The sequence below is a fragment of the Alligator mississippiensis genome, chromosome 2, assembly GCF_030867095.1.
Source record: "Alligator mississippiensis isolate rAllMis1 chromosome 2, rAllMis1, whole genome shotgun sequence".
Taxonomy (NCBI): domain Eukaryota; kingdom Metazoa; phylum Chordata; order Crocodylia; family Alligatoridae; genus Alligator; species Alligator mississippiensis.
Genome location: NC_081825.1, coordinates 186,410,581 through 186,436,897, shown reverse-complemented (window position 1 = coordinate 186,436,897; position 26,317 = coordinate 186,410,581). Strand labels below are relative to the sequence as shown.

At 40.0% G+C, this 26,317-nt stretch overlaps 1 protein-coding gene across 1 annotated transcript in view; it reads left to right on the top strand.

Moving 5' to 3' along the window:
* The window catches only part of TOLLIP (toll interacting protein), a 39,882-nt gene extending 13,949 nt beyond the window's left edge, over nucleotides 1-25,933 (top strand). Inside the window, exons 4-6 of the mRNA XM_006268178.4 lie at nucleotides 2,952-3,104; nucleotides 4,764-4,854; nucleotides 22,235-25,933. Of these exons, the coding sequence (XP_006268240.2) occupies nucleotides 2,952-3,104; nucleotides 4,764-4,854; nucleotides 22,235-22,449 (459 nt within the window). The 3' untranslated portion in view covers nucleotides 22,450-25,933. The remainder of the gene's footprint in view (nucleotides 1-2,951; nucleotides 3,105-4,763; nucleotides 4,855-22,234) is intronic.
* The last annotated feature ends 384 nt before the right edge of the window (nucleotides 25,934-26,317 follow it).

Below are 26,317 nucleotides of genomic sequence, written 5' to 3'. Positions count from 1 at the left end.
GTCTGGGCACATGCCACGGAATCATTTATGCCTGGATTATACTTTCAAGCTTTTCTGTGGAATCTTTACAGTTGGACTTTGTCTTTTTAATTTTTTTTAATAACATTGAGAATTTGATACAATTGTATGATTTCTGAGAGTATGTGATTACTTTTGAAATAAAGTTGCTTGTGAATATTCTGGTCTGCCAAGCAATGGCTCAATATATTAAGTGGTATTATACTCTGCCTTTTATCTGTACTAAAAATAAACTGTTCTTGTTAGGTCCTGAAGAACTACATGTTGGAAGACTTGTCAAACTAATCTGATTATCACTTTCATTCAAATGCATGAGAGCGATGACAGTAAATCAGTCAAGTTTTTAGACTCTTTTTTTAGTCACTAAAACTCCCTAGTAGAATGATTAAAGAAATTATGAATTAAGCAAACTTCATTCCAAATTATTATGGATCAGAATCTCAGGTTGGTCTCATGCAATGTCTCTTAGTAGTTTTATAGTTTCCTTCCTGTTTGGGCTGCCTCCCACCTCATTCTTTGAGCATCTCGCCTCCTAGCCCCCCCCCCCCCCCCCCCCCCCCCCCCTTTGTGCTGCCTGCAGCATCTAGAATTTTCAGTAACATGCCTCATTGGGAGGGAGAATAGCATTAGAAAATTCTGTGAATTTTTTCATAGTTTCTGGGTAGTGTAACTGAACAGAGTAATGCTGCTATCCACAAATAACAATAATGAATCAAATATTTAGTTCTCCCTGGAATTCAAATCGTAGATCCACTTCTGTAAGGGCTCCTGGACACATTCAGGGAAAAGCGTGGCGGGGAGCTGATGTGCAATTCACAGAGTCATGCCTCCTGCCATGCCACACGTGCACAGCAGGAGGCGTAGTTATGGAATGCTTCTTTTTGGATCTCCTTTAGTTTTGTGTGCATGCACGTGTAACGCACGCAAAGAAGAATCCTCGTAAACTAATCAAGTTTCTCTCATACAAGCCAGAAATGGAAATAATCCATTTTCTTCATCTTCTGTCACTTCAGGCATCTATACCCTGGTGTTGGGAATAATAACGTTTAGCTGTTTGAGAAGGGATTATTTCAGACAAGGGAACAGCAGACACCTTTTTTTAGGAGGTGTGTGCTGTTAAAGACTGGGGTTTATGTTTGGGGTGTGTGTGTTTTTTTTTTTTTTTTTTTTTTTTTTTTCCTTTTAAGATTCCCTGGATTTTTTTATGGGATCTTAGGGAGTGTCTTGTGGGGGTAAGCCAGGGGCGGGCAATTATTTCGGGTGGAGGGCTGCTTACCCAGTTGTGGCAAGCTGTTGATGGGTAGCCCCGCCCCTTGATAAGTGCCCCACCCCCTGGTCACCATCTGGGATCAATGTCTCAGGGCCAGCACGAGTGGGGCGCAGGCTGGCCGGGGTCTTTGAAACTGGGCTGGGCTGCACCAGCAGGGAGAGGGGGGAGCTGGCCTGGCTCCACAGAGCCTCTGCCGGCTGGGACCCTGTACTCCTGCCGCCCTCCTCTGGGCCCTGCTGATGCTGGCCCCGGGACACCAGTGTGGATTCTGTGCACCTGCTCACTCTCAGTGCTCCCCAGCCCTGCGGTGCAAGCGGGGGGCAGCACACAGCCCCAACCCCCTGCTCCCCAGCAGGGAATGAGCTGGTGTTGAGCAAAGGGAAAAGCGGCTCCTTGCCTGCCCCGTGGCCAGCACTCCCTGCTGCAGCTGCTTGCAGCCTGTGCGGGGCTGTCCTGAGCAGGCACAGACAGCCCGATGTGGGCTGCTAGCAGCCGCAGCGTGGGGCGCTGGGCACGGGGCAGGGCCGCTTTTCCCACACTCAGTGCCATCTTGTCAGCTGGCCCCCACTGCCAGCCTGGGCCCTGCGCTGGTTCTGGGCTAGCCCATCGGGGCTGCTCTGTGGCGGCAGCACTGCTTGCCACCACCTCTGAGCTGACCAGCGTGCGAGCTTGGGGCGGGCAGCAGCAGCAAACACTACCTGGTACGGGGGGGGGGGGGGGGAAGGGCGCTGCAGCTGCTGCTGCCACAGAGCAACCCTGATGGGCGAGCCCAGAGCTGGCACAGGGCCCAGGGTGGCAGTGGGGATGGGTTACAAGCTGATGCTGAGCGCAGGGGGCAATAGCGGCCCCTTGCCCACCCTGTGGCTAGTACCCTGCACTGCAGCCACGTGCAGCCTGTGTGGGGCTGCCTGTGCCTGCTCAGGACAGCTCTGTGTGGGCTGCAGGTGGCTGCAGCAGGGAGCACCGGCCACGGGGCGGGCGAGGGGCCGCTTTTCCCCAGGCTCCCCCCCCCCCCCCCCCCCCCCCCCCCCCCCCCCCGTGTTTTTGGAGCGGTGCAGCCATGTGGTCCTTGCTGGAGCTTCCCGCGGGGCTGGGCAGGCCCTGCTGTTGGAGGAGCCTGCCGGGCTTCCCCTGGGTCCTATTGCCCCTGGTTCCTTTCATCTTTGACAGGAACCAAAAACAGGTATTAATTTTCTAAATTTTTTAGGGGCTCCATGGGCCGGATAGAATGGCTTTGTGGGCTGGATTCGGCCCGCAGGCCATATTTTGCTCACCCCTGGTGTAAGCGTTATGTTCTTATGGAACCATTTTGAACTAAACATTTGTTACATGGTGGCTTATGGTCTTGTGGGGATTGACTCAGGAGATAATTTCTTCCAGTGTTATGTGAGTGGAAAGGATGTAGAAGTTGTCAGAGAGTTCTAGGAGTAATAAAGTCAAATTCTACTCTAACCATTACGTAAAGTAATTTGGTTAAAGAGACTGTTTGCAGAATAGCTTATCTGTGGAAACTGTTGCAAAGAATAGCTTAAAGCTGAAATGAAGAAAATGCGATATCATGAAACCTGAGCTCAAAAAATCGTTAGTTGAGTCATGTTGAGGTTTTTATTTTGGAAGGCAGTAAACTTGATCCAATAAATATTTTATTTCTAATGCCCTTCAGAGAGCCTTTTCAATGGATGACCGCATCGCTTGGACACACATCACTATTCCTGAGTCCCTGAAACAAGGGAAGGTGGAGGATGAGTGGTATAGCCTGAGTGGAAGGCAGGGTGACGACAAAGAAGGAATGATTAACTTGGTTATGTCATATACGGTAAGTCAAATGAATTTCTGCCCTCAGAATCTAATAGGAAAAATTCCTTGCATAAGGGTAGAGGAAGATGCATGGCGAAGCTTTTATAGGAGAGTTTCATCTCATCTTTTTTTCTTGTCTTCTGTCCCTGAAATATGTTCTTATGGTAAATGTAACAGATGGATATTTTAGCTATTCTAAGTGCAGTCAGCAAATCCTTCTTAATAAGATGGATGGATGTTGCTCTTGCTTTTTCTGTATAGTGTGCAACCAAAAACATGTACGTGTAGGAATGAGCTGAGTGGGGAAAATAGGTATCTAGATGCAAGTGACCTTTTTTCTGTTTTTGAAGTCATCCGTGTTGTTTTGCCTGCCCACACTCCCTCTCCTTCTCTCCCCCATCCAACTGCCTGAAATTGCTTATTTGATGGGGGTGGGAGGGATGATGGGAAACTTTCCGCCTCCATGAACTTTATAAATATAACCTGAATATTGTTAGTTTTCATCGTTGGAATAGAAAATAATAAATTGCTCTCTCTTTTGAGCTTGCTTGAATTCTGAGTTGAAGGCAGACAACTGAAGGTCACACTTCACTTCTTCCCTTGTATGGAAAACTACAGATTTTACAGGCAGAAGGATGAAGACAGATATTCCAGATCAGATTAATGTTCAGTTGGATATTGTGATGGAGTGAAATTATGCTTACAGGGCCAGAAATAGGCTTGCCAAAAATCTTTTGAAAGGGAAAGTTGAAATGTTTGAGCTAGCGGCAAAGAAGCATGTTCATCACTCTGGGAATCTCCTGTTACCTATACTTACGTTGCGTGGTAGAACTCTTCAAGTATTACTCCTTGGAAATAAATCAACATCATTGGCTGAACTTAACCAAGAAACCAGTTAACCAAATTATTAATTATGAAGCTAATTTTTAATTTTAAAAATAGCTTGCATAATTTCATATAGGTGGTGTTGGATTATTCAAGGAATGGTTTCAGGAGGTTACTAATAGAAAATGGAAAATTTCTGAACAAGATGAAAGTATTCAAGGACACTTAACATTTAAATACCTGGAACTCCATTGTAGACTTGGGTAATCATGATCTTTTGCTCATTCTGATCAGTTACAACAACTTTTAGAAATACTTTAAGGTGTCTAGATAAATTGAAACATGATTCCTAAAGTAGTGTTCACTCCTTTTGTCTCTTAAAAATAATCCATCTGGGTTTATTTGACTTGGAGAAATATGTCCTTTTTCTTAGTGGTAGAAATTAGAGCTTTTTGTGAAGCTTCTGTAACAAAAGTTCTGTACAATTTGTGAAATGAAGCAAAAAATATGAAATGAGGTATGGAAATAATCTTGGGAGTTCAGATTTCCCACTTAATACTGAAGCAAATGAATACCTAATTTTTGATGTGTCAAAAGGTTGATATGATTTGATTTGTTAACACTGTGCTAATAAGTTTCAGACTCACTTCTGTCGGATCACAATTCGTTTTGAGTACTTGGTTGATTTCCTGAGAAATGCTACTTCATAGATTAGTAGCCACTGCAGAAAATTTAATTTCTTGGAATTAACCATTGTGCATCGACTAGCAAGATGCAAAAATTTTGTGCAGATGTTTTTGGTTTTCTCTTTCTGGAATAATTTTAATTTTTCTGTCATCCTTTTTCTATCAAGTCTGTACCAGCTGCTATGATGATGCAGCCCCAGCCAGTGGTTCTGATGCCCACAGTGTACCAGCAAGGAGTTGGATATGTGCCTATTGCAGGTAGGTTTTCCTTCTTTATCACCTCTCTTTCAGAATCCTTTGTTTAGTATGAACAGCTAACTACTGAAGTTCTACTGTGCTCAAAATGTAAAGAAAGGATGACTCTTGTCTGGGAACTCACAGACTCACTTTTTTTTTCTCCTCCCAAAACATATTACCACCCAAAAGGTAGTTAGCAGGCATTCTGTTCCAAAATAATCATGTCCAGAGTAAGAGTGCTCTTATTACTTTTCTGTATGTAATTCACGTCAGGTGTTGGCTTTAGCTAATTTGAAGGGTGGGGGAGACATTCTCATTTATAGAGGAGGGCTGGTAGGGATCTCCATAGGGCATCTAGTCCAACCCCATTCTTGGATAAATTTCTAAATATTGGAGTAAAATTGAGTTATTTCATCTCTGTTTATTTATAGACGAGTCATGAGTCTGTTACATATGATGAAACTGGAAAAAACTACTCCTTAATTTAAGGAGTAAATTGCTGCAATTCATATAGACAACTGCACGTTAGAGCTGTGTGAAATTTCTCCGGGTGTTTCGTTTTGAAGCTTTTTCAACATGTTATGAGCTCGAAACAGCAAAATCGAAATGTAACACAAGGCTTTGAAACAAAACGAGGGCACTCAAAAAGGTTTCAAAACATTTTGAGTTTTGTAGCTGGTCTTGCTTGGCTTCAGCGCCAGTCCCAGGTGGCAACCTCCTCTCATCTGGTGGGCAGGTCCGGGGGCTTGCACCCCTGGAGGGCTGCTGGGCTGTGCCAGACTTCTCCCGAGGGTGCGGGCCCACGGATCTGCACGCTGGATGAGAGGAGGCTGCCGCTGCCAGCAAGTGTCAAGAGTTGTGTTTTGAACAGCTTGAGGTGCAGTTTCCCAGAAACGTCTGCACCTATATCCTTGAAACTTGGCAGGCTTCATGCCCTCAGAAGAAGCTACCTTTCCTGCAATTTTCACCAAAATCAGGCAAGAAATGACAAAGCTTGAGGCATTTTTATGATTCCCCATTATAGCCTGTGGGCGAAACATCAAACCATGTCGAAACAGTTACGACAAAACTAAATGAAATGACGAAACGGAACACTGTCCCTTTGAAACGTTGAAACGAAATGATGGTGTTTTGCACAGCGGTACTGCACATACCACACAGTTTTTATATGTAGCCAAGGTTTTAAGCTGGCACAGAAGACCATCCCCATCCCTAGTATAATGTCAGACTCTTGGTTTACTAGTCAGGATGTCACTGAAGTTAAATAGTGGTGGTGCACAACACCTGGGCTTCATGCAGCCCGCCAGGCTTATATCTGTGGTTTAGTGAGTTGGCCAGACTGCATCCATCTTACGTGGCCCGCCACTGGAAAATATAACTGTAAGCATTCCTCCTAGATTTTGCATTCTGCATCTCTGTCCTGCATGACTTTAGAATAGCAGGACATTCCTATATTGAAATAGTAAGTGACATTGCTGTTAAAAGTAGGCTTAATGTACAATTACAGTGCCTTTGATTGTTTGAACCTATGTAGTGCAGTTCACACTTCTTACTGTTTTCATTTGTGTGCCAGTTTATTCAAGTGGTATTTCTGTCAATTTGACTTAATTGGAAGCTCCTCATAAATGAGAACTGAGCTTTAAATTTTACAGCAGATGTGCCCCCAGAGAAATACAGACATGATACATTGCTCTAAGGGTTCAGCTGGGATGTATGTGGCCAGGCTTGCAGATAGATAGGTCCTGAGGGACAAGTAGGGAGTCAGCAGGATTGGGGCACAGATTACTGGATCATCAGATTGGGGCCTGGGTCAGCGGAGCAGAGAGTGTGGGACCCGGTTCCAGGGGAGTGGAGAGAAGAGATCCAAGAGACATAGTCAAAGATGTAAGCAAGGGTCAGGAGCTAAGGTCAGAGAGCTGGTGCCAAGATTTGAGACTGGGGTCAAGGAAGCTGCGCTGAACCGGGATGCCAGGAAACCAGAGAGGGTAGAGACAGTGCTGAGTTCCATGGGAGATTCAAGATCAAGGTCAGGAAAGCCAAAGCTAGGGTCAGAAGTCAGGAGAACCAGGGAGAGCTGTGAACACAAGGCTTGCTGGAACAGACTGAGACTGCGTTGAAGTGTGTCTGTAGCATGAGTCTTATAAGGGGCGAGTGACACTTTTGGCAGCCAATCCAGCTGCAGAGCACTGGGGAAGTTGTATTAGCCAGGGATCAGGGGCAGGTGTAGTGGCTCTGGTGCTTGGCCCAGCCATCATCGGGATCTCTGATCCAGTGCTGGATCATTGACCCTAACAAGTGCCTCTTCCTAGTTTAACGGATCCTTATCCTTGGTTCCCAGATGCTGAGAGCATCGTGGAAATCAGAGGTAAAGGTGTACCTCTACCTCTACTATTGAGTAATACTCCAAGTCTAATTCTGTTGATATAGGAGATGCAGAGAAATTTGTAAAGGTCCTGATGTCAGAGAAAATCTTCTAAAAGGCCTGATGGGTGGCAGACCTGTTCTGTTCTAACCTCCAGAGCTTGAGTAATATCTTTTTGTAGTTCTCCTGTACCAAGAGGACTTGCCAGTAGATCTGCGAAGCAACTAATTAACTGAATTGCCACTGTCTGCTGAATGATTATACACTGGAAGTTTCCACTGAGCTGGGTATATTAGTCATGGAATACATGATCTTGCATAATCCCCAAATTCTGTTCCTCATGGAAAAGAGGAGAGGTTTTTACTGTATGGCCTGGTTTGAGGAAAAAGGAATAGGATCTAATCATTTTTGTGTAATAAGTGTGGCATTTAAGGATTGAAAATGGCTCCTTAGGTGTAAATGGGTAGCTGAAGATCAAATATTCCTTCAAAAGTTATTTAATTTTTGGATGTTCTCTGGAAGTCGCTGCATAATTGGGACAGAGCCTACTATCTAAGCAGAGGCCTTTATTAATAAACAACATATGAAGCTAACCTTCAGACCTCGGAAATGGCATTTGAATTATTTGTTGTCAGAATCGCAACTTAAAGAAGCAACTGCGATTTGGTTTGTTTCCCTCCTGGGGTTCTTGGCGATACATGTTTATGCTTGCTTTAGAGCATGAAAGTGAAGCAGGGAAATGCCATAGAGATTTTTGGGTTACCTATGTAACAAGAAATGTTAGCTAAAAAAAAAATTTCTATCCCTTTTGTAGACAAGGTTCTTTGGGTGAATCTGATTATCTCTTATTATGAATTTTGATATCTTTTATTAAGAATTGTGGTCAAAATCTACTAGCCAAGGCAGTGAGTTCATATACTAATGAACGGATGTATGGCTTGATTGGTGACAAGTAATCAATCTTGTTCTATTTTATTTTCTCCCTCATGTTAGAGCCTTTAAAGGCTTTATTCTGGGTTGTGGACCAGTGCAGTAACTTACATTTATTAATATGCATGTATCTTAAGGGAAAGATTGAAAATGAGTTTACCTCCATTAGAGTAAATTAGTGGGTGGGACAACAGAGACTGAATCTACATCTGATTTTAAATGCCAGTACTAGTAAAATAAATGTAGGAGCAAATTTACATATGGTAGTAAGATATGTGACTGCATAAGTAGCTAGACACTCAAAAAATTAAAACATTAAATAGTGAATATTCTACAAAATCACATTGGCCATGTGTACAATGGGATACTAAGGGTTCCAGATCCTATGGAAATGTGAAGTCAGTGCATATAACTTTTTAAAAGCCTGTTGGTTCTTTATATCAGGGCTGTCCAACTACAAGTGCCTGGGGGATGCATGCCTGGGTTAATTTCCCTAACTTTTCATGCCTCTGCTCCTATGCCACACTGCCATGCCCCTTGGGGCTCAGCCAGGAAGTAGTAATCAAAGGAGGGAGGGGAGGTTGGAATGATTAGGGTGATTTCTTACTGCTAGAAATAAATGCCTGTTCATGGCCAGAGACTTGTGTGTGTTTCTGGGCTCCAAACTTTAAGAGGATGTGGAGAGAGGATCCTGAGGTGGCTAACAAATAATAAGGGGGTTGGAAGGCAAGCTATACATAGAGAGACTGACAAGGCTATGCATATTTAGCTCAGAGAAAAAGAGCTTAAGGAGGGAGACATTTATTGCAGTGTTCAAATATTTTAAAGGCTACCCTTAGGAAAAGACCCCCCCCCCCCAACAAAAACATCTCAAAACCAACTTTCCCTGCTCCTTGCAGCAGGGGAGAACACAAAACAGTGGTTAAAAATGGCAACAAAGGCGATTTAGGCTAGATCTCGGGAAAAGCTTCCTTACTGTTGGAACAGTTAGGTAGTGGAATAGACTGCCTAGGGAAGCTGTAGAATATCTCCTGATGATTTTAAGAGGCAACTGGATAAATATTTGACAGGGTTTGTTTAAGAATATCATTCCTGCATTTATGCTCGGGATTGGACTAGCTGACCCCTGAGGTCCCTTACCAGCCTATGATTCTGTCTTCTATTGTGTGATACCATTCTGATAAGCCAAACTTACATAGTTTTTACACCCCTAAATTAAAGTCTAATATTTCTTGTTTCTTCTAGCTTCTTTACCAATGACATTTACTTTTTTTGTATACCATTCAAAATTTTTCTGCTTCATAAATAAGATTTGTATCGAACCTGAGGACAGTACAGCTAAATGTGATGCTGAATTTCTTGCTTAATTGCAGTCAAAGCATGTTTGGCCCCAGCATATTATGTGGTAGTGGAATTTTCTGATTTGAGTAAAGATGGAGCTGGGATTAGCTTCCTGTGACCTAAATTAGGTCTTCAGAGAGAAAAGAATAGCGAAATGCAGTGATTTTTGGTATGGACTGATTTCTCCATTTTAATTTGCAAGTATTTTTAAAACATCTTTTCAAGAATGCTCATTGGTAAAAATTACCCTCTTCAAATGCATAAATTGAGAAATTGGAGATTTGGTGCACTTAATGACAGTACTTAATTGAAATACTAAAAGAACATTTTATTCCTTAATTTGTTTTTCCATAGTACAGGAATGTCTTTATCTTCTTTTAACATAAACATATTACTATATGTATTGGAATAGCAGTCCGTTTCATGGCCATTACTTGCATTACTGCTGTATTTGTCTTCATTGTTAACTTCACCTATGAACATAAATGAAAACATTTGGAAATACTGCCAAGTTCTTTAATTTTTCAGACCACCATGAGTTTTCTTATTTAATGCATTTCTGAATTATTTCCACCACTTAATTTGTAATAGATCTTTCCAAGTGCTTTCACTTTGTCTTTTAGGGAGGGTCAATGTGGGTATTCAAAGTTTATATTCTCAACTCCATATTACATCTTTTGCTGTACACGTTTTTAAGGTCAGGTGTTGTTTAACCCAAATATTCATCCGTATTATGTAAAATAAAAAAATGAAAAGCTACTTATTTTAGTTTCGTGAAATGACTCGGTTTTGGATACATGCTGTTCCAGGCTTCATGAGTCTTTTTACTCTAAGACTCGAAGCAATTTTTTCTTTGAAGAGAGAGAGTTCTAAAGGGTAGAAGAAATCAATTAATGAATGTTCCAGTCCTTCAAAGCTACATTGTTAAAGCAATCCATTCTATAGGTAGTTTAAAGTTGTTTCAGGTTCTCCCAAATGTATTGCAGAAAAGTATATGCATTTGTACAAGCTCCCACAATTCCTGTTCAGTTAATTCTTCACAACTTCAGGAAAACCTCTACCAGGTAACCTCTGGTAGAACTGCTAAAAGCTGACAACTTTAGTTGGCATCCTTGGTCGAAGGAAAAGGGATCTTTCTGTCTCCTATAGATATGTTCTCTTCACTTTTCAGTTCCTGGGTTTCACCTATCTGTTTAATATTAAAGTCATATTATTGTTTTATTTAAGTAAGTGAACTTTCTAAGATGTAAGAATAATTTAGTCTTGCTCTTGTTTCAGGAGGTTTTACTATCAGATGTATTACATGTCCCAGAAAATACAGCTGGTGCAATTACATCTTCAGGAAGATTGATGTTGCTGAATAATTATATAATTTATATTTACCTGGCAAGACTTACTTACTAAATTCCTCTCTTTTCTGTCCTTTGCATTTCATATGTCAAAATATTTTTGGACAGATCTCTTAAGTTAATTGTAAAAACAGTCTACTGGATATAAAGACTGAAAATGAACCGATTTCCTTTAAGTGCCGATTTTAAAGTGACAGTAAACACTTGATGTGAAACTCAGTCTTTCTATATTGTGGTAATATGGATAGAATTTTAAGTATTAAAAGCAGTTACTAAGCAGTATGAAACATATTATAATGGCACGTCTGCCTGTTTTCTGGAAGAACGCAAATTTTAAGACTCTCTTTGTTGGAAATGGCTCCTCTAGCTAGTTCAGTTTCTTTATAGAAATAACTTAAAAACTTAAAAATCAGGTGGTGGATATGACAAAACAAGTGACACAGAAAGATAATTAATGCAATTGCTTGTGAACATAGTTTTCTAGTATCACTCCTCCCATCCAGAAAAATTGAGACTTTTTTGAAAAATGTTCTCAACCAGGATGGGATTAAAAGTCAATGTCAAGTTTTGTGTGCTGACAATCTGGAACTGTAACTTTAGGTCAGTCAATGTTTTCTTCCAGTTCAGACCTCTTAGTTTATAACTAATTTGAACTTTGAAACCAGGCTGTTTAGAAAATTTCATGGTAGGAGGTTCCAACAACTTTCCTTCTCTCTTCCTGCCCCCCGTCCCCCCTTCCTGGAAAAAAGACAGGGAGAACTTTGTTGAAAATAATCCTTTCCCTCAAACAGTTACTTTGAATCAATGCTACTCCTTGGCCCAAATGACCCTTAAGACCCCTTCCAACCCTGTGATTCTGTATTTTGAAGGAAAAGAAAAGTTTGTACAATCTCTTTGCAATTGCAGCTGCACATTCAGATGATGACTACCTTGGGAAGCTCAATTCAGTCAGCCCTTTTGCCAAATGCCCTGTTTGGAGTAGACTCCTCAAGAGATTCTTGTTAGTTTTGTAATCCTTAGTGATATGGATGGGCCTTGCCTCATATCACTGGGTCTTAGATGCTGGACTGTCTTTTTATTCTGTTCAGTTCCTTTTACAGAAGGGTGTTCCCTTATATTTTAAGAGAGACTGCTGTCTTGTTACCCTTAAAGCTACTTTCTAGGAACAGGTAACATTGCTGCAGAATACTTCAACAGGATATAATCTGACTGGAGGCAGATATTTTCCAGGGTCTTGACCCATTGGCAGTTGCCCAACACATCCTAGGGTGCTGCTCCTTCATGTTTTTGGTTTTGGTTTCCCCTCCCATATGGCTTTGACGTGGTAGAAAGGCCTCCAGTTTGAACAATTCGGAAACAGAGTTGGTTTCAGAAAATTCTACTGAAAAAGAAAAAAAAAAGGCTCATTGGAAATTGGTGGAATAATTTTTTTTCGTTTAGTTTAGTGAGAATGTGCCTGGATTATAACTTCATCCTGTCACCTGCTGGTACACAATTCCACTATATTTTTTAAGCCTACAGTAGCATAATCTTGTATCCAGCTTGTGTGTTGCCTTCTTCAAGAGGTGCTTCTATCCTGAGACTTGGTGCAGGCAATCTTCTGCTCGAGGTGATTATCACAGATATAAAAGAGGTCATAGAAGGTATTTAGGCATTCAGAACCCATTTCCCTTAACAGTAATCTTAATCTGAAAGAGAATTTTATAAATTTAAAATATGCCCCCTATTTTCCTTCTGGGAAATATATTAAGCTAAGTGTTTACCTATGAGGTATTATTTTGTTCTTTTAGACATTCTGAGCTGAAACAACTTTGGGTTTTAAGCTTTGTTTGTAAGATTCAGATGATAAATTACCTGACTGGGGTGATAAAATGGCTGTTTGGAAAGGCTAAATTGTTTGAAAAATGCCTCCATAAAAATCTTGCTTCTCAAATAATTTCCTAAGAACATAGTTTAAAAATGTAATAACTTTTCTGTTTCAGTTCAGCCTACAATCTGAAAGTCAAGATATGCTGTTTCTCAGTCATTCCTTGCCAGTTTGAAACTTTTGTGCATATGGAATTATTAATTATAAAGTACAGAATAAAATGGATTCCAGCTTGTTTCCTGCTATCTGTGCAATACAAAACTGTAGTAAGTGGGTAAAACTTGGAACATACACAGAAAGAATAATGTTTAACTAACTCACTAACTCTCTCTCTCTCTCATGGGTTTTAAAACTTATTTTGAAGAATGTATTTAAGGAAGACAAACTTTTTGTATTGGTGGGCCACATACTCTGACTTGTAGTTTTAAAATAGAGGTTTTAAATTTTTTTTTAGCCAAAACATGTTTCATTTCACAACTCTTAATCTTTTAAAAGAAAAGCAGGGGGGGAATAAGAACACTCTTCCTCCTCTTTTTTTTTTTTTTGCCAGATTGAGGGCTATATCCCTTCAGCCTCGATCAGTCCATGAGGCAAGGTGAAGGTGACCAATAGTATATCAGAGTCAGTATACTAAGTGCTATCACTTGCACTAAGTACATCTTGCGTCTATGTGGGAAAACATCTCCAACCGGTTAGAGAATAGTATTGATGGGCTTTAAAGAAAATCCATTTATGTTTGAAGATGGCTGTAAAGCAGCTTTATAGGTGGGTTAAAAATAGGTCTTTGGGGTTTCGTCAAGGTGCGTTTTGGTTGCACCTTTTGTATCTTTTTAAAATGGTATGCATTAATGTATATAACTAATGTATGAAAATATTAAATTGCAGTGCAAATCAATGGAAAAACTCTGGGATTGCAAGTTTAAGGCTTGCAGTAGATGATGGTAGTATGAAAGCTGATGTTTGGTAGCATAAACGTCTATGTATATCACCTTTTGTTTTCTTGGCTTTGTCAGTATTAAAAAAACTTTCAATAATGCTACAGGGATACTTTGCCCTTTATGCAGAATAAGAATTTTCTATGGCACAAGACATTTCCAGTTTTAGGTATAAATCCTTTCCTGTAGTCACCTTATCTGCAGGTAGCACATACATGTTAGGGCAGGATTGGGCAGAATGTGCCCCGGGGGCCAGATGTGGCCTGCCAGGCCATTCTATCTGGCCCATGGGGCCCCTAGAAAAAACAAACAAAAAACTTTTTTTTATTATCTGCCCCTGGCTGCCTGTCACGTGACCCTCGATGGCTTGCCAAAACTCAGTAAGTGGCCCTTTGCCTGAAATAATTGCCCACCCCTGCTTGTTAGGGAGTAGGTTTTGAGTACTGAAGTATGTTAGATTTTGGACTTGAGAAATTAAAGATGCTGGTATCCAGAGTCTAACTCTAAATGCCATTTCAGAACTTGCCCGGCCTTCATCCTTGGAGGCGAAAGCATTCATTTCCCAGTTAAAGTAGATTAACGTTTCTCTCCTGTGTCTTATTCCTTTCCCTTTCATTTTCACCTATCCTTAGGGCTTGAGTACTTTGCTCTGGGTAAGTTTTTCAAGCTCTTCTTGACCCATTATGGTGGGGGTAAAAAACCTTTGCATGAGCTCATACAAACTGCTTTCTTTGTTTGTACGTAGCACATTGCATCACAAGGCATTACATGTGGATGTCACAATAAACCAGATTTTATGCATCTGTTTTAAGCCTAAAAACAAATGCCAGTATTCTTTAGTATCTGCAGTCCTTTTATTTTAAACTTCCAGTTCTACTAATCCAAGTTTTAGAAATCAAGTTGCAAAGGCAAAATGTTAGCTGGAGGCAGAATTAACTTCCCAAATTAATAAAAGAAAAAAAATATTTGACTGGTTCATGGAGAAATTAGTTTTCCTGTTTAAAAAGCAATAAACTTTCAGCTATGCCTTTAGGAGAATATATTATCCCTTATCCTTACTAGAGTGAGATTTAAAAACAAACAAAAGAACACAAAGGTGTAGCAGACTTCTGTAGAATTGGAACATCATGGATATCAATAGATTATCCAGTCGCATTTGGCAAGGCAATCTGTCATTCCTGTGTCTTGTATCCTATTTATAAGACTGAAAAACCTAAGGGGTGGAAACATAGGTTGTCTTAGTGGTGCCATAAACAATGTTATGGCACCACAAGGGCAAAGCAAGCATATGTCCATATAACTTCTGGCGCCCCAGTTTGAGGCTGTGGCAAAGTTGGTATGAACTTGAACTGCTTTTTTGTGACTGTCTGTTTTCTTTAAGGTGAGAGAGTATGTACAACTTGGAGCTGCTCACATTCTCCAGCCTCCCTAGATTGGATCTCTGGGGACTTCATGGGCCTGATCCTTCACTCCCTGGGAATTTGCATTTCCAGGATGCACAGGATCAGGCCCTTAAAGTGTGTGCTTAGTTTTTCCCACCTTTCAGACACGTGCCTGGGGAATCTCCCAGCAGGGCTTCTGCAGGTGTACATGTCCTGGCTTGGAGGCACTGGACACTGGGGATTCCTCCACTGCCCTACACCAGGACCTGTTCCTGTGCCTCCTTACCAGGACCCATACGGGTCAGTGTAGTTCCCACATTGTCCTGTGCCAGGACAGCAAGGAAGGATGGGGTAGCAAGAGACACCAAGTTCTGCATTGGTTTTTTTTTTTTGCCCAGTGCCAGATGATAATAGGTATTGTGTTTCATCCAGTGAAGTGGATCAGCTGTGGTGGGATGTGACTGATCTACTGTTTGATGATGTTTGTTTGTACCCTTATATCTTGCATTGACACAATTAAACTCTTCCACCATTTTTTTTTTAACCTTCTGGAAGCAATGTTAATTTAGACCAGTTGCCAACTTTTGCTGAACAGTGGGTAGAATTGGTTATCCTTGCATTTGGACAAATATGGCTTTTAACCACTTTTCAGTGCAGGGGGAGCCAGCTGCTCAGGAGTGTACAATAGCTATTACATCTTCATGATCTGGTAGCAGTGCAAGTTTGCTAAATCACCCTACCTTTGGCCTCTAAATGAAACATGGTTAATGTTGGTAGTGGTTTTGCTGCAAAAGTTTCTTATCAAAATCATGCCAATGTAATAGAATTGCATCGTAGCAACTTCTGTTGCTACAAAAGGATACCAATGTAGTTACATCCCTGCCATCTTCCTTGTCTGCTTCCCCCATCCCCTCCAAAATGAAGCTCTGCTTTTAAATTTCCTCTGGCCTTGAACAACATTGGAAGCCATAGAGAGTAGCACAGTGATACTGAGATATGGATTGGTGGTCATTGGTTTAAACTAATACTATTTACCAAGTCACTTAGGCTTAGTTAAAACGTACCTAGTGGCTTACTTGGTCTTGGCTAAAATTTAGGGTTGCACATCTATAAATGGAATATGGGGCAGGGGGGAATGTTGTGCATCCCAGTACTGCATATGTTAAATGGGTATGGAATGGGTGACCTTGTCTCTTGGATGAGATTCATAGCAACCAGCATGCTGTTAAGGGAGTTGTACAGGGCAGTCGGTAAGAGAGACTAAAGAGGAGAATGTCAGGAAGGCCCCCCTGCCATTGAGTTATGCTTTCTATGATACCCAACTCAGGGCTGCAAAGAGTATCTCTGATGTGATATTCACAATCTGAAGTCTTCTCTTGCCCCCTGCTGACTTAAGGCCATGGTCTTGTAGCATCACAATAATGTGGAGGAAGAGTCTACTCACCTTGTGCAGTAGCCTAGGGGCTGGGGGTGCTTACCAAAAACTTGAAGGCTGTTTTTTTGGGCTGTTCTCAGACTGAAGGAGTTTGACCCCCATCATCATCTTCCCAGGAAATCATAAGGCTATAGGCCTGGCTAGGCTAGGGGTACCTTTCAGATCTTCCTATTGCATAACCAGTGGGTTAGCATCATGACCCTAAGTCTTGGGTCTGGCAAGAGAGCAAACAAGAGAGGGAGTGACTCTAGTTCCAGTGAAAAAGGAACTCGTTGAAGCAAGAGGAGTCTAGCTTCATTTTGTACATCTTATCTAATAACTGTTTAAGGCACAATGCATAAATAGTCTCTGGGTACTGAGTAATCAGTTGGATAGGTTTTCACCTCTTTAGACTATTGGACCAAAGGTGATTGGGCTCTTTGCAGTTAGGCATACTCTGTGTGCCTAATAGATGAGGCCTTCAGTGGACTTGAGAACAGGAATTATGAGTTTGAACTCTATAATTTTATGCAGGATTCAGATTTAAGTTCTCATGCACATCTCTTTCTAAGTGATAGCTGTACCAAGCACGTGCCATCAGTGTGTTCTCACCTCAATGCTAAACATACATCTGCATTGAAATGTACAGAACTTCCCATGCACATAACCATTTAGGGTGCCACTTTGAATCATGTATTTGAGGAAAGACACATACTTTATGACTAAAAAGTGACTGGCATGTACACATTCAAGTTTGGGTACTTGTTACTGTTTCTGAAAAAGTAGCTCATCAGCTCCCTTTTCCTTGAAAATGAAATGCTCTAACACCTAATACCAAACTTTCATCGGTATTGTGACATCCTCACCTTGATTATAGTATCACTGTCAAGTCAAGTGTCTTCATGAGTACTTAACTTTTCAATAAATCAAGCATTTACTGGTATTCTGAGTTCTATGCAAAATATTGTATGCATAAATGACTGGCTTGTTCCATCTTATTTAGCTGAGCCAGAGTACTAGTCAGATCACAGACTTGCAGGACATCTACCACTACTACTTCCCACAGATTTCAGTGAAGCTGGGAATGATGTTAATGTCTTCTCTTTGCACAATACAAAGTTGTGGCAGAATTTGGTAGATATAAAAATAAATGGTGGCCTCAAGCCTTTAGGGCTCAATCCTTACACAAGCAAGTTGTTTTGTACAAAATAAACCCGTATAAAAGTTTTAAAAAAATGTATTTATTTTTCCCCCAAAAGGTATAAATGAATTATGCATCCCACTTCCATTTGTCTTAAGCCTCTTCCAGTGCAGGTTTCAGACTCATTAAAATAACATATTGCATGAATAGCTGTCCATTGTGATAGAGGGATAGAATTAAATTTTTTTACTGAAAGATACAGACCTTTGATGTGAAGAAACATAAGGCACTTGACTGAACTAGAAACTAAAAGCAAAATATTTGTGTAATATGCTGTGTGCAATTTGGATAAACTGTACTTGCTGCTTCCATTGCTGCTCATAAATGATCACAATATGCTGTCAATTGACTTGCTATATTACATGTGCATTTTATATTTTGGAATGTCATTGCTTATGCCAGCATGTTTCCTATTGCAATCTCGCTGTTTGTGCTAGAGAACTAACACTCCAAACTTCTTGGTTTGTAGTACTTTCTGTGTAATTCTGAAACAAGAGTGCACAGGTACTGTGCAGTTTGCATTTATGGAAAATATTTAAAGTGTTAGCTTCAGTCTAACTTGTCAGTGAACTGAGTTGCTTATACAGCAGTGGTTTTCAACCTGTGGGTCTGCAGACTATGTCTAAGGGGTCCACAGAAGATGACTCTGCTTAGGGACCTATCTAAATTGCGGTGCAAGTTGTGGCGCAACATTGCCTTTAATCTTGCTCTTTTCAACCTCATGCCCCTTCTTCCCTCCTTCCCCCTCCCCCCCCCCCCAACTGCTGAGTTGTTAAGCGACTAAAATCATGGCATTCATTGCCTCTTGGCCACTCAGTGACAGGGAAGGGAGGATCAGGGGTGGGAGGTAGTAATCTTTGCAAACATTCATAGTTCTGGAGAGAACTAGTTCTACTGTACTAAGAAAAGACTTTGACATTAACTTGAAATTTGTCAGTAAGATTAATCCATTCTTACTGTAGGGTTTGAATTACTTGAAAAATGAACTTAAGTGATACTTTCTTTTCTTGAATGATATGGTTACTGCTATTTGCCCAGTAACAAATTGGTTTGGAGAAAAAGGTTTTCCATAAAGTCTTTGTTTTTACAAATTGTTTAGAAACTGCTGCTGTATTTCAAAGTATTAACTTCCAGCCATGTTCCCTCTCTCACATTTTTTGATTACTTGCCCCCAACTTAGTGGTTTGGATTGTTTTGCCCATAGTGTTCCTTAGCCTACTTGCAAACGTAAATTTTACTGAATAAGGCTTTTGAGCGACATACTTAATGGCAGTGAGTTCTAAGCCAGAGTCATCTAAGGTGGGCAGGAGTGCCCAGTGAATTAACCAAGATCAATTACTTTTTAAATTATACCTGTGGGAAAGGACAATGCAGGAAAATCTCTTTATATAATTGATAAAGGTTAGAATTGGATATCCTTGTGGAGCATCAGAAAGTGTTCCTTGTTTGACATATTTGTGGAAAGCACGAGTTAGATTTTTATTAAGGAATGGCCACATCTGTCAATCCTTTTAGTTTTATTCGAAACACTATATCAGTGGGAGGAGAGAAACAGTAGAAAAAGATACGATGAAGGGTACTAAAAAATTATTCACACAGTGTCCTGCTTTCATCAGGACTCTGATATTTTGGGTGGGGGAAAGTGGTGGGGGGAGGGCTAATTTTTTTTGCCATATCCAGTTGAAGAAAGCCCCATCAACTTGCTTTAACTAAATTTTGAAGATTCAAAACCTAGACCTGAAAAGTAAAATGTCAGTCTTTACTAACATCTAGGATGAATTGTAAACAAAGAACATTCATTTGCATCTGGTAGCAGTCCCAGTGGTTTGTATGCCCTAGTGTAAAGCTCTCACTAATTGTTTCTTAGTACAAATAATCACAATTAACTTTCCATATGTTGGCTTTTGTTGATCATGTCTGTTCAACAACTCAGACTTTCTAGTACAGATGATGTATGGCACTTTTATCATGGGCGGTCTCTTTAAAAATAAGATCAGCAAATGTTTGCAGAATGGCAAATTAATGTCTTATTCTGAACTAGTAAGTAGGTGCTGAGAGGCAGGTGGTGTACCCTGTGTAATTGGAAAGTAAGTATAGTTTTTACTGCTTCCCACTCAAAGTTGTTTAATCGGATCATATTTTTACTACAGTATTATAGTCTAGAGCTCAAGTGCTCTGGAGCATTGCAGCTTATGATCTGTTATTTTCATAAATCTGTAGCAATAAAAGATAGCTAAATTGCCCTGGCTTTGGCTTTAAATGATGCAGGGTTAAAGTTGGAGCAGTCTAGCTATACTTGTATTGCTACAGAATCTATGCAGACCTAACAGCTGCATCATAACTACTTGCATCAATACCTTTTGGTATCAATAAAATTGTCACGTGTCTATACTCCAGGAGTGCTTTTAAAATGAACTGTAATTCTTTAACCTTTTCAGCTGCAGGGTGGTTCTCAATTATTGTTTCATCAAATGAAGAAAATGTAGAATGCACTTAGTGATTCTAGAAATAAACTTTGGAAAACACCAATTAAAAAAAGAAAAGAAAAAGAAACTAACTTCAAACTGCAGTTGCTTTGCTTGTCTTTTTTGCATAATGCAGATTCCAAACTGATTTTGTTGCTTCTCTGAGAAATAGTGTGTCTGTCTGTAAGAAGAAAACAATTCTTCTATCTTGTCATACTCCTTAAGGCTGCTGGCAGACATTTAATATGATCATGCAGTTAGGATCTGAGGTTTTCGTATGCTTCATCCCAAATATGGTGCTTCTTGTCATGGCATCATCCTTGCTCCCAACCCAGTCCCTCTCCTATTTTTCCCTTCCCCTTCACCCCATCTTCATACTAACCTTTACCCATCCACCTACATGACTGCATGGGAATTATGAGCTCCCTAACCCTGAGGAATCTGCAATGTGGCATTGACTGTAGCACAGGGCTTTAAATGTCCCTGAACATGGAGAGCCAATAGATTCCCTTGTGGGCATTGACAACCCCATGCTGCAGGGATTTGGCAAGGGGGAAAAGCCCTGAGTCCTGGTTTGGGACCTGTGGCTGCTAGATTTTCCCAGGATTAGGCATTGGGTAGTGGTATCCCAGACCCTGAGGCTGCCCCTTTTCTGATTCTTACAATCCACTCAGGATTGCTGTTCTCAGGTAGTAGATTTAAAAAAAAAACAAAACAATTTGAACAGGAAATTCTGGAACAAGAAGTTGCCTGCAGACTGGATTGTGTGAAGCATGATTTAAATAGGGACTATGGATTTTTATCCCATCACCTTAGTTTGCTTTTCTGACCCTTTTGTCTCTGTGGGGTCTTTTCTTGTTTGCTTCTCCCAGCAATGCCCTCCTTCCCCCTCCCTCTTTACCTTTTGTATTCAGATCACTCACTTAATTTCATACACCGCTATATACTTGTCCCTTCACAGTATCTGATAAATTGAGTCTGAGTTCACAAAAATTTATGCTTTTAGTTAGTCTATAATGTGCATATCTGCCCTGTCATCTGCCTGACTACAGCCTAACATGGCTAACTTCCTTCCAGTCAGCGGATCAGCATCGGCAGCCCTGGGTCCAGGACACATGTCACGTGTTTGGTTTAAAGCATGCTACAAACCTGCCTCAAAGATGTTCTGAATCTAATATGGAACATCTTTGTGGCTGTTTTCCCATGTTATCCTGCCATAAATTCCCTGAACATGTGGCATGTTACAGTTCACTGTCAATGTCATATCAGGGGAAAACGTAACAGTTTCCAGAGGCCTAATACTACACGTGGAATAACTAGGCACCATTTATTTGGGTTTACCAATATCTGCTCAATCTACTTGGAAATAATGAGTTAAACATTTTTCTTATTGAAATAATGGAGACTACGTTCTTGTATAGAAATACCCTTTTATCAGAGTTTTTTTCCATATACTTCCATAGCGTAGGGTTAAGATTATACCCTGAGCTATTTTATAAAGCTTCAGTGTTTTAAGGCTGGATTGCACTGCGTATTCAGTTGGACTTTACATGGCAACAAAGAAGATTTGTATACTAGTGATATAAACTCGTATGGACAAGAGTCAGCCAACTTCTAGTAAGAGCTACCTGAATTAATACCTTGGCTTTAAGGGAGCAGAGACCACTGTTATTGACAGAATATATATAAATGATGCATGCTTACTGTTCGTCTAATGGCATAAATACCCATGCTTGGTAGGCCAGATCTGGGCTGAGAGCTGTAGGATGCTGACACCTGCATAAAAACATTACAGTTAATGGCACTGTCCTTTTTATATTAATTACGATTTTGTTATGAGCTCAAAAAGAGAGGTTTCTGGCTACCTCTAATAAGACTATAAATCCTATTGGCACGTGTTATCTCTGTTTGTCTCCATAGCATATTCATGACTATATTAACAGCACTTCTGGAACACTACCACTTGTCCAGATTGTAATAGTATGTCTTTTTGTTTAGAACAGTTAAGGTAAATTCTGTGCCTGGTCACTTTTGGCACCTATACATTGTTTTGTGTTTGCTTCTGAAAGGAGTTTTTCATTTGCACAAAAACAAACATTTTGTTTTTCATGTAATAGGAGTCTTTAATTTCCTTTATGTATGTTTTTGTCTCCAGGAATGCCTGCAGTCTGTAACCCAGGCATGGTACCAGTGCCAGTACCATCTCCTGCAGTTAACCCTCAGCACCTGTGTAATGAAGAAGATCTGAAATCTATCCAGGACATGTTTCCCAACATGGACAGGGAAGTAATCCGTTCAGTGCTAGAAGCCCAGGGAGGGAACAAGGATACAGCTATCAACTCATTGCTTCAGATTGCTGAAGAGTCATAGATGCCTGTCCCCTGCATTGTCCCTGTCTACGATGCCACCCTTACTTTGACTTGCCAAGCCAGGGATTTAGCTAGAGGAAGAAATTCCTGACAAATTCCTGAGAGAGCATCCTGTCTGAAAGATTGTGCCCCTCTCTTCTTGGACACTTTGCACATTTTTCACTTTTGTTTTCAACTTTCATTCACTTCAAGTATGTTCTACAAAAGCATGAAACTCTCCCTCCCCCCCCATTAGCCATATCATACAGGTCTACATTTCTGACGGGGAGGGAACAATGCTGCTTAAGTTTATTTCCCCCCCCCCTCCCCCTTTGGATAGAAAGAAAAACCAGGCATGTTTTATATTTATCTAACACTATGCAGTACAGGATTTACTACTGGCTGTGAGCTAGGAAGAGTTATATTTTTGAGGGGTAGAGTGTTTGCTTCTTTGTACACTGTTTTTTATTCAAATGTTCTTGTTTAGTAAGCAGTCTGTTTCTCTGCCAGAGATACAAAAATGATTACATGATACTCTTGACTTTTTCTGTGGTATTTATCTATTGCTGTGATAAATCCAACTGTCTTTAACATATATAATTTTAAATCTACTAAGAAGCTGGCTTTCTTGTAGCCTTAAGTGTTTCTAATTAGATTATTCCCTCCAAGCTAGTGATTGGGCACCAAAGCAATATTTATAATATGGTAAGCATTTAGGGCTTAATCCTGAAATGTGGCAGTGTTGCTGTGCTTGTGAAAGCTGCAACACACCACTTTCCAGGTACAGCATATCTTGCTGTAGCAGAAGATGGGATTGAGCCTTATTGTGCTCCTGTGGTTACTTGCACTCTTCTTGTTTCTACATTCCTGTGATTATTCCAAAGGATGACTGCAGAAGGAAAAGGTGTGTTTTTTGGGGTTTTTTTTTAAATGCCTGGAAAACTAACGAAGTATGAAATAAACACTTCGTCATGGAACTTTGTATCAACAAATAGTCATTTTTGTGTATATATAAAGAACCTTTGTTTTAAAAAAGAAAGTTACTACACTCCTGTATTTCAGAAAACTCATGTTGCGTTGCAGAAAAATTTAATGAAGAAACTGGTTTTGGTAGTCTGAAATATAAGGAGTGGGAAGAGTAGATGCAGAATCTTCAACAGGTATATGCACTGTCCTCAAAAATTCATTGGATCACAGTTAATCTACCTAATTCAGTTGAATTTGATGCATACCTGACTAAAATATTTTCAGTAAGGTGGTAGAATATTTGACATATCCTGTATTAGCAGGTTCTTATAAGAAGGAAGTGTATTGCCTATAATTTTTTCAAGCGTGAACATGCATGCATGTTGCAGCTTGAACCTGCAGAATGTTCATAAAGGGCACAATTTTTGCCTGTTGTATAAATTTGTAACATCTCTTTTTTTTTTTTTTTTAATGGCAATGTAATGCACTTTATGCACAAATTTTATTTTCTGATCTTGTGCAATGTCACTTATCTTGGCATCTTTTAAAATTGTTTTCAGATACTTTCTATAATAGCCATAGCTTGTATTTTGCAAGTGTTGGAATGTACACTTAAAATACAGGATCTAAAGAGTGGTTCATGAGAACTCTTAAGCCAGGTTTGGAATAAGGAAATATAGGCCCTTATTCTCTCTTCTCTACCTGTTTTCTCCCACATACATAAGATGCTCTTTCATATCCACTAAAATAAACTTTTCTCCAATACCTTCAGGAAGTTTTCTGGCAGAGCCAGCAATAGTTTATAAATATTTATTTTTTTATGATTAAGAAGTGTGTGTTGAAATAGTTTTAAATTGACAGTACCAAAACGATTTTCCTTTCTAATGGCTTCTGGTTTTTTTGAAGCTTCTTCTCATGATGTCTCAGCTGACACTAAGTTCTGACAGCCCCCCACTGCTTTAGTTGGCACACTTTGTTTTGTTTTGAAAAAAATGTAACTTTCTCTTCATACATTCTCCCATTGGTTTTGCCTGCTGAGATTTTAAGGCTACAGTCTTTCCTTGGGCATTTTATCATTACAATGATTACATTTTTCTTTTTTTTTTTTTTCTTGAAAGGGGTGTTCATCAGGAATATATCGTCTTAGCCCTTGTGTCACTTAGCCTATATGATCACATATTGAGTTTTCTGGTTAGCATTAAATTAACATTTGGCCTTTATCTTCATAGCAATGACTTTTTGTGGGAATGCCAGCATAGGCAGCAGCAAATGACTGCCTGTAAATACTGTTAAAAGCTTTTAACGCCTGTTTCCATCTCTAGGAATAGCCCCTTGAATTGCTAAAGGGTAGAACAATTTGGGGAAAATGTACATCATATTCTAGTTACCTATAGCTGGAGTTCATTGGAGCAGGTTTTTTTGTTTTAGGGTTTTGTTTTTTTTTCTTAAATAAAGCAAGTGAACTTAGTGCAGCTTTATCATGGGTGAAAAAGGTTTAACTTCTTCAAGATTGCATTGCTAATCTTGTGACTGAATTGTAAGCGTGAAATAAACACCTCTCAGTTCTCCTAATAACTGGAAGAAAGAAACGAGGTTGTTAGATTAAACATGTTCATCCAGAAATTGAACCTTAGGTCTTCGTGAAACACCTAGACATACTTCAGAAGTCTTTCCTTCTCCCTCTTGAAGCTTTTGTTATACTGAGTATTGCAAAGAGAAGCTGCATAGATCAAAGATGGGTAGTTCAGGTCAGAGCAGAAAGGCCACTAAGTTGTGCTTTGCATTCTTTTTCTTATGCATTGTTTCAGGTTTGGCTTGGAGACTTGAATTCAATAAAAGTAAAACATTATAGGTATGAAAGTAAGTCTTCAGGATGTACTTTACTGCGTTTTATCTTTCTCATTTAACATTAACAAAGTGTTACAAACCCTGCTCAGTTTCTTTAATATATGTATCCCCTCAATTGTTCAAACTGTTGTCCACCTTGGGTCTGAGGGACATGAAAAAAGCTTTGGCTAGTCCTTGTCATCACTTGATTGTCCAGAATTGTAGAACTCAAAGGCATTATTTTGCTGTTTTGTTTAAATAAATGCGGTCACACTTGTTATTGTTCAGCTTGTGGCATATGTTTCATTTAATAGAGCAATGTCTTCTCATCCGTAACTGTTTCATACTCAGCAGGTTAGAGCAGCCTGGAGCCAAAGCCCAGCTGCATAATACTGGCATCTGCTAGAAGTTAAAGTGCTGCTAGGGCCTAAATTTAGAGGAATATTTTTGTCTAGCTAGATCCTTGCTACTTTATCTTAAGCTGCTGTTTGTGTATGTTGAAGGTACTGAACGTTTTCCCTCTGCAAATATTACTGCTTGTGTTGGTTGACCTGTAATACTGTTCAAAAGATTGTTTGTTTGTTTTTTTTGCTGTTATTCCGCAGACATTGACTCTCACTGTATTGAGGTCAAGTGTCCAAATGTGTTTCTTGCATTGTAAAATATATTTTGACTTTTTCATTCTAATTTAATAAATGTATCACCTAAACTAAGCCAGAAGAAATGGAGTCCTTTGTGGATGAAGTTGTATCTCCTTAAAACCGTATCCAGCTTTCAACTTTTGGAACAGTAATCAAAATAAAAATGAAGCCAAATCCAAGTTGGCATGGAAGGCCTATTTAATGTCAGAATATTTATAAAGTCTTTGGTCCCAATGCTATGTTTCTATCAACACCAGTATTTTCCATCAAGTCACTTTGTTACTCAGACTACCCCACAGTTCTTTGCATTTTAATTCTTGTAGAGGTGCTCCCTACTAGTAACATTTAAAAATATCCTAAGTTGCCAGTGTACACCAGTTATCAGTATGCATAGTTTCTTTGTTCTGTTCATTGATATTGTATTTCAAGACTCTTCTGGTATTGCAGGGCCAAAGA